Source organism: Danio rerio, chromosome 23 (genome assembly GCF_049306965.1).
Source record: "Danio rerio strain Tuebingen ecotype United States chromosome 23, GRCz12tu, whole genome shotgun sequence".
In the NCBI taxonomy this organism is placed as follows: Eukaryota; Metazoa; Chordata; class Actinopteri; order Cypriniformes; family Danionidae; genus Danio; species Danio rerio.
The window spans coordinates 21651937-21661051 of NC_133198.1; the positions used below are offsets into that span (position 1 = coordinate 21651937).

Here is a 9115-nt window from a genome sequence, read left to right on the forward strand (position 1 = left end):
CCAGAGAAATACGTTGCAGCATAAGTCCCAGAGATGCTGCAATGGGGTGTCTTTTTACAAGATCTCCCCCATCCTAAAGCACATCTTACCTTATATACTCAAGTCAAAACAAACAGCCATAAAGGGAGAGCATCTTATCAAGATCTTTTAGGAGTCAAAAACCAAATCAACATATACCAGTAAAATATTACTGTAAAATTAAGACCACTTTACCAATCACACTGAGACATTTAAAATGATACCAAACATGAATATAGTGCTGCAGGATACACCATGTTAAAACCTTGAACATTTTATGTGAAATGTGCTCTAATCAGAAGGTAACGTAAGGGTCAAGAAGGGGGGCTTGGGGTGAAAGTAAAGGATGCATTCCTGCATTCTTCCCTGATGTAGTGTAGCTCTGTTTCTCCAGCATGTGTTTGCATTGTCAACAGTGATTTGAATAGAACAGTGGAACAGTTGGTGTCTTCATCACTTCTCAGATTAGAAAGTGCATTGGAACATTGCATCTTGTCTCATGAAATTCCATAACAGTATTCAGGGTCTGATATTTTGGATCCTTACACTACACTGGCCAGTAGACATTTATAATTACGTATGTTAACTCTGTGGGACTCAGGGCACTCTGGAGCATGAGGAGAGTAAGACTTTACGCGTGCAGCTGGAGCTCAGCCAGACCAAGACTGAAGTTGAGAAGAAACTTGCAGAGAGAGATGAGGAGATTGACAATCTCCGGTAAGGGACTCTCTTAATTCTAAGGCTTGAAGCATTAATAACACTTTAATAATCAAATGCATGAAACTATTTATCTGCTGTTTGCAGTCGAAACCATCAGCGGACTCTGGAGGGCATGCAGACCACGCTGGATGCAGAGACCAGAGCACGTAATGAGGCAATCAGGGTTAAGAAAAAGATGGAGAATGATATGAATGAGATGGAGATCCATCTGAACCATGCGAACAGACAGGCTGTGGAGTCACAGAAAATGGTTCGCAATCTACAGCTTCAAATCAAGGTTAGAGGAAAGGGCAGGATGCATCAAAATTCTGATTGCAAAGGATATATATACACACACACACACACACACACACACACACACACACGCACACACACACACACACACATAATGTAAATCATAAGGTATGTATGACCATATTAGAAAATGTTTTTTTAGCACTATAGATTCATTCATTCATTTTCTTGTCGACTTAGTCCCTTTATTAATCCGGGGTCGCCACAGCTGAATGAACCGTCAACTTATCCAGCAAGTTTTTATGCAGCGGATGCCAATCTTCTGATATTTGATATTTAATAGTTTGTGCTTCTAGTTTTATAGATTGCCTTTGCTGTAATCTTGTACTAATAAAATTTTTTAAAGTGAAAATAATTTAAGTATACTGTTAATTGCAGTCTATTTTTAGTGCTCTACATTATAATGATGTGATGCAAAGTTAAAATAATTGATCCTATTTTTAAAGATTTTCTTATACCAAAAATCAGATAAAATTATCTTCATCATCCAGAATTTTTCAGTATCAGTGCAGCATTATGAAATAAAGGGCTTTTAACACAACACCTTTTTATAAACTAAATACGGAAACTTTTTTTTTTTTTGGTTTTTAGCTGTTCATTTAAGCAACAACATTTGATCGTTTTGACAATATGGTCACCTGTATACACCTTTTCAAAAATGAAAAGGAAAAACTCATGTTAACACACCCTAATACCTAATTGAAAAAAATTAGTTGACTATAAATTTTCCACTTGGCAACTTATTGCACTTTTTTCAACCTCAGTCGTTGTGTCTTCTCAGGACCTGCAGGTAGAGTTAGATGAGTCTATGCATCATTGTGAGGAGCTGAAGGAGCAGGTGGCAGTGACAGAGAGGAGAAACACGCTGCTGTCAGCAGAACTGGAGGAGCTGCGTGGTGTAGCTGAGCAAACAGATCGAATGCGTAAAGTGGCTGAGCACGAGCTACTGGAGTCCAGCGAGAGAGTTAACCTGCTGCACGCTCAGGTAAACGTCAGCCAGTCAATCAATCAGTTTACCAGTCATTAAACATCATGACTTAACCTCACAATTCACTTATTTCAACAGAACACCGTAATGTTGAACCAGAAGAAGAAGTTGGAGAGTGATTTGTCCATGCTGTCTGGAGAAGTGGATGACGCTCAGCAGGAGTGTCGCAATGCTGAAGAGAAGGCAAAGAAGGCCATAACTGATGTGAGTTATTACTGGAAAAACTATTCACTGCAGGGCCTTTAAAACCATTTAAGTGCTTACTAAATGAATCCCTTACATGTCTGCAAATATCTTATCATTGATTATAACCCAACCTTCATCATTCATCCTCAATTCTTCACAAGCAAAGAAACTGGTTTGCTTTATCCAATAAAAAAATCCACAAAAGCCTCGAGGAGACTCAGCGGTACTGTGGTAATCTGTTTTGAATAAATCATTTGAGTAAATTTTTTCCAAAACATGACTCAACAATAAGGACTGCCTGATGGCCCTGGCCAGCATGAGAAATGCACGAGATAGTAGACAGGATCAATACTGGCCCGATCGGGCCTTGTTAATAAAGCTTAATTTGCCCGCAATATTTGTCAAGAATGGAGAAACAGTTTGTGTTTTTAAGCGTGCTACCTTCTCTGTGATGTCTTAAACACCATATTGCTTTTCGGTTCCTTTTATCTGATTGGATGTTTTAAGCACATCATTTTTTTTCCATAACCTGGTAAGAACCAATACAGCAAAGAGACGTCAAATTATGAGGCTAAAAGAAAATGTCTGTTTCTAACGTCTAAAAATGAAGTGATGTTTTGCACAGTTTGCCGTCAGTTTGAGAGGGGTCTGCATGCAGGGCTGGTGCAGATGCAATCTGAGCTGCATCCAATGCTTTTTAATGCGCTCACCTAACCCAACCCCTAACCCTACCCCTCACAGTGACATCACTCGCTCCCATTAAGTGCATTGTGTCTGACATTGCATCGCTGAGTGATGCAATCTCAGCTTGCATCATAAAGGCTGCATCCAGATACTATTGGTCAGTTTGACAAGTCAGCCACCTTGTTTTATCTAATTTAGAACTGCAATAAAATACCTGCACATTTTCCATACTGCTTTTTTGTTTGCATAACATTTTTAATGTTGCTCTATGCATTGAACAACATTTTTTAAATATTTAAATTTTAGATTCACAGATGTTTTTTTGACACATTATTTAAAATATGTGTCTAAGAAATAGCTAATAGCTTCTTTTTTTGGTGGGGCCAGTGAAAATTTTGGCAGGGTAAGTAAAAATCGGAACCCCTGGTCTGATCAGGCCAGTAGAAAAAATCCTTAACGTTGAATCCTGCATAAGACTGGGAATTTTATATATATATATATATAGTTGTAGTCAGAATTATTAGCCCCCCTTTGAATTTTTTTCTTTTTTAAATATTTCCCGAATGATGTTTAACAGAGCAGGGAAATTTTCCAAGTATCTGTGATAATATTTTTTTTCTTCTGGAGAAAGTCTTCTTTGTTTTATTTCACCTAGAATAAAAGCAGTTTCTAATTTTTAAACAATATTTTAAGCCAATTTTATTAGCCCCTTTAGGCTATTTTTTTTTTGATAGTCTACAGAACAAACCATCGTTATACAATAACTAGTCTAATTACCCTAACCTGTCTAGTTAACTTAATTAACCTAGTTAAGCCTTAAAATGTCACTTTAAGCTGTAAGAAGTGTCTTGATAAATATATAGTAAAATAATATTTACTGTCATCATGGCAAAGATAAAATAAATCAGTTATTAGAGATGAGTAATTAAAAGTATTATGTTTAGAAATGTACTGTAAAAATCTTCTCTCTGTAAACAGAAAACGGGGAAAAAATATACAGGGGGGCTAATAATTCAGGGCGGCTAATAATTCTGACTTCAGCTGTATATATAAAATTTAATTTAATATAGAAAAGACAGGAACTTACTGTTACTTGCTGGTGGTTTTGTTATCATAGTAATTTATCTATAATTTATCTAGGCCTATATCTGCCTATATTTACCGGCCTCCAAAATATACTCAAATACATTTAGATTATGAAATCATCATTGAACAAAATCTTCATTTGTCATTTTTGCTCACTCCTACTTCCATAACCTGATTGTTGTACTCTATAGTAGCAGTGATAATAATAATAAACTTTATAAAGCACCTTTAAATGAAGCATGTAGCAAGGCACTTTACAAACATATAAAATGTGCAGCAGTGAAAGATACATAAAAGAATTAAGGAAAAAAGTGCAATAATAAAAAATATTAAAAACTGATAATAATAATATTAATAATACAATTATAATGATAATAATAATAATAAATCTAAAAATTAAATTAAAGCTACCCTAAAAAAGCCATGTTGATGTTATGTAAAAATTATGATAATGTTAACTTTTAGTGGTTCAATTACCATTGAAAGTCTTATATAAAATGACAGCGAGCCTCAATTAATGGTGTCAATCATACCAACTAACAAAAAAACTTTACAAACCCTATTGGAGCCTCTAGCAACCACTTTGCATGTGCAGAAAATGTAAAAATCATTTTCTCCATAAAAAGATATTCAACAGTGAAACGTTCATACCTCATTAGGCAGCCATGATGGCGGAGGAACTGAAGAAGGAGCAGGACACCAGCAGCCACCTGGAGAGGATGAAGAGGAACATGGAGCAGACCATCAAAGACCTGCAGAACCGGCTGGATGAGGCGGAGCAGATTGCTCTCAAGGGGGGAAAAAAACAGATTCAGAAAATGGAAATTCGGGTGAGCTAAAAAAATAAATAAATAAACTTACGTTCCATTTTAGTTTCAGAAATGACTGCCAATTATCTCATGTATCAAAACTGTATCTTTTCATTTCAATGCTCAGGTGCGGGAACTGGAGACAGAGCTGGACTGTGAGCAGAAGAAGAGTGCAGAGTTCCAGAAAGGAATACGAAAATATGAGAGGAGGATTAAAGAGCTTACCTATCAGGTATTACTCGCATGGACAAAAATGTGATGCAGCGATTAAACTGTTGTCACCTTCAGTGCATTTCAAAGACATTGTGTTTCATACACAGACAGAGGAGGACAGGAAAACTCTCCTGAGAATGCAGGACCTGATTGACAAACTTCAGGCTAAAGTAAAGAGCTTCAAGAGACAAGCTGAGGACGCGGTACATATTTTTCATTACCTTGTGATGTCAACATTTCAGTACACAATAGGGTCAGAGTGGTACATGATGCATCACATAATTTGTCAAGCAATAAGATAGTGTCAGTTTTAGGATTAACTGCAGAGATTTCCCTGCACTGACTCTGCATCTTTGTTGCTGTAATGCAGGAGGAGCAGGTGAACTGCAACATGACTCGGTTCCGAAAGATCCAGCATGATCTGGATGAGGCAGAGGAGAGGGCAGACATGGCTGAATCTCAAGTCAACAAGCTGCGTGTCCGCACCAGAGAGACTCATGTCGTCAAGGTAGTACACAGTAAACTCATGTAATGAAAAATACCAGTTGCCAAACAAATGAGCCAGGCCTGTCACAATGACTGATTTAAATGCATAATGGTTGAAAAACACCCCAGTTTTACGTTTAACATTTATGTCATGCTAAATAGTCTAATCATTTATATATGAGCAATATCACATGAGTAGCAGTGCGATGTGGCTGTGTATCAGCAATGGTGGGAGGCGTGTGTTGTGCCTTAATGCTCCACCAGTGACGATATACAGCCACATTGCAATGCTACGAGTGTGATATTGCGTTTATAAAACAGTTCGATGGCATAATCGTGTGTATTAAAAAGAAAATCAAACACAAGAGTCCAAAAATCCACTTGTAAAAGGAGCTACTTTCGTCCGTCATTCATTCACCTCTGCAGCTGATGTCAGAACAGCAGATACCGTTGCTACCTCATCAACTACACTTTAGAGCCAGTATTTGAATGATTCTCTAGCGTACTGTCTTAAGTGATGACAAAACTGTTGATTTTGCTCACATTTTAAGATTATAAGGCTGAACAGCATCAAATGCCATCAGCCTACACAGATTTTCCAGTATTTCTTTGTTGCCATTGGGAGATCACAATAATTAATCCAGAAAAAAGCCAAAGCAACGCAATTAATAACAGATTACTGTTTTAGTTGCTATTGAAGAAAAATGTGAAACACATGCCGGCATTTCTTCTTTCTTTCTGTTTACTGAACTAGTCTACAAAAACAGAGACTCATTAGAAACAGTTGGCCATCTCTGGTTTTAAGACTTTAAGATGAGTCCAATCTCACACTCAACACACTACAATTACTATGATATAAATACACCTCTACAATATACAAAAGAAGAGATCGACTTAGAATGTCACTTACCAGTTTTATAATGATTTGATCAGCTGTAGTTTAAAATCACACTGGATTTTTCCTCCTCTAAGGGCTTATTATGCGGTCTTTGTCGCCATCTTGTTAACCGTCTTTGCTAATAGCCGCCAACGTGCTGTCTCTTAGAAATTATAAATTTTTAACATAGGCACTGTGCTTATAAATAAACTGCTTAGTTACAATCTAAACAACTACATTCTCGCCTGAAAAGCCTCAAAAGTACATGATGTTTTCCAACAGCAGCAATATTTGTCAAATTGTAGAGTGTCCTCTGCTTGTTGCTGTATGTGGAAGTAATACACAAGGGTGAAGGGTGAAGAGGCTGTACAAGTGCAGTTACTGCCAGAATATCGCACGGCTATCAGCCAATCAGATTCAAGAACCAGACAGAACTGTTGTATAAATTATTATATAAGCCCCTTTCAAACCATAATACCGGTAAACTGATATAAAATTTCCAGAACATTAAAAAATATGTTGTTTACACACAGCAGAATTCCAGCAATGTACTGGTAATGGTACAACTTGTTTTTGAAATTTCCAGTATTTGATTTGCCAAAAAAGTCTGCATGTGTAAAAGGGGCTATTATATTATATTATATTATATTATATTATATTATATTATATTATATTATATTATATTATATTATATTATATTATATTATATTATATTAATTATATTATATTATATTATATTATATTATATTATATAATAGTATATTATATTATATTATATTATATTATATTATATTATATTATATTATATTATATAATAGTATATTATATTATATTATATTATATAATAGTATATTAATTATATTATATTATATTATATTATATTATATTATATTATATAATAGTATATTATATTATATTATATTATATAATAGTATATTATATTATATTATATTATATAATAGTATATTATATTATATTATATTATATTATATTATATTATATTATAGTATATTAATTATATTATATTATATTATATTATATTATATTATATTATATTATATTATATTTCAAGTACAAATTTTTTTATTTGAAGGTCAGAATATGACAATAGCTCTATATTTTAAGTTAAAACAATGACATCATTAAATCACAGTTATTATTTGTTAAAGCAACAGAATTTGTGATTGTGACAGGTCTAATCAGAACTCAAAATGCGATGTTTTAGTTTTGTTCATACTGTGAATGTCATTGTGGTTTAAAACAACTCATTGATCTTGTGTATGGACTGAAAACACTGATATCTTCTTTTATGTTTGAAGACATACAAAAAATACTGACGTGCAACACTAAAAAGTGTCTGTGAAGTGCGAGTAAAAATAAAAGTGAATGCTGAAAAACGTACCTTTTTGTTTACAGGTCGTGGAGTGACGACTGACTTAAGCAGATGACTTACTAGAGTCATAGCGTGTGACGAGTACCTTTCCTTCTATTTGGTCTTCGTAAAATGCTGCAAGACACAGTTTTTGGAAATGTTTAATGCTTACTGAATGTCAATGCTTATTTTCAGATGTAAAACTTTAGTCTTCAAAAGTTTTTGTTCTTATGTCTGTCTTGGGACAGGCTCAGTCCGCAGAGCTCCTAATTAGCAGTTTTAATCACAGTGCAGTTACAGTACAGCTGAAGGTTGTTTTTCTTTAGCCTTCTGTAGCATCTGATTTGAAACTGGAGCTTTATGGACAGGTTGTTTGAAAAGTTATTTGGATATTATAAACAAAACAGCACTTAATTGGTAACACAAAGAGATGCACAAAATTCCATCTGGAATAAAGATGCTATGAATGTGTTGCTTTTTTGAAATTTGTTTGGAATAAAAACGCTAATGTGTTGCGTTTGTGTTTGTTTTATGTGAGCATAACTTACATCATCAGATAATATACCAAAACCTATACATCCAGTTTCAACAAAGCTGGTTAATCAGAAAGGTTTTTCCCTTTTAACTTAAGGGTTATGGTAAACTGACATCAAGTAATCTCAATAAATTTAAACTCAGAAAATCTTTTATTTGTTTTGAAGGTGCTGTCATACTATGGAGCTAATAATATGCCAAAACAATCTGAATTTGAATTGTTAATTTGAATTTTGACTATTTAAATGTAATAAATCTGAATTTTTATGCCATTAAAAATTGTTTTCAATTTGAATTTCTTTATCTGAATTGCATTATTTGAATATTGAACATCTGAAATTTAAGACAACTGAATTTTCCAAGGCTGAAGTTTATTTTTAGATGTATTTGCAAACTTCATATTTTTTTGTGTTCTCAATTACTGCAGATATTGGGTTTGTAAAAAATACAAACATTTTCAAGGTGAAGAAATTCAGAACATCAATATTCTAAAATTCAAAACCAGAAATTCAGATCCAGCAAGAAGTAGGTCAGGGGTGATCATACATTTCAGATGTTCAATATTCAAATTCAAATGAAGAAATTCAAATAAAAAAATTAACAGCATATAAAAATTCAGATTTATTAAATTACAATTGTCAATAATTCAAATTCAGACTGTTTTGGCATAGTATTACCCTGCTGAAAAATCCAGCTTAAACCAGTCTAGGCTGGTTGGCTGGTTTTAGCTGGTCAACCAGCCTGGTTTTAGAGGGGTTTTGGCCACTTCCAGACTGGTTTCCAGCCATTTCCAGCCTGGTCTTAGCTGGTCAGGCTGGCATGACCAGCTAAAACCAGCTTGACCAGCC

The 9115-nt window shown here is 34.5% G+C and overlaps 1 protein-coding gene across 3 annotated transcripts in view; it reads left to right on the plus strand.

Annotated features, from left to right (window-relative positions):
* The window catches only part of myh7bb (myosin, heavy chain 7B, cardiac muscle, beta b), a 34497-nt gene extending 26251 nt beyond the window's left edge, over positions 1-8246 (plus strand). For all 3 annotated transcript variants that reach the window (XM_009296759.4, XM_073938784.1, XM_073938785.1), the window contains 9 exons: positions 620-735; positions 823-1015; positions 1814-2017; positions 2099-2224; positions 4636-4806; positions 4913-5017; positions 5106-5201; positions 5369-5506; positions 7778-8246. In XM_009296759.4, the coding sequence (XP_009295034.2) occupies positions 620-735; positions 823-1015; positions 1814-2017; positions 2099-2224; positions 4636-4806; positions 4913-5017; positions 5106-5201; positions 5369-5506; positions 7778-7789 (1161 nt within the window). In that variant the 3' untranslated portion in view covers positions 7790-8246. The remainder of the gene's footprint in view (positions 1-619; positions 736-822; positions 1016-1813; positions 2018-2098; positions 2225-4635; positions 4807-4912; positions 5018-5105; positions 5202-5368; positions 5507-7777) is intronic.
* Positions 8247-9115: the final 869 nt, after the last annotated feature.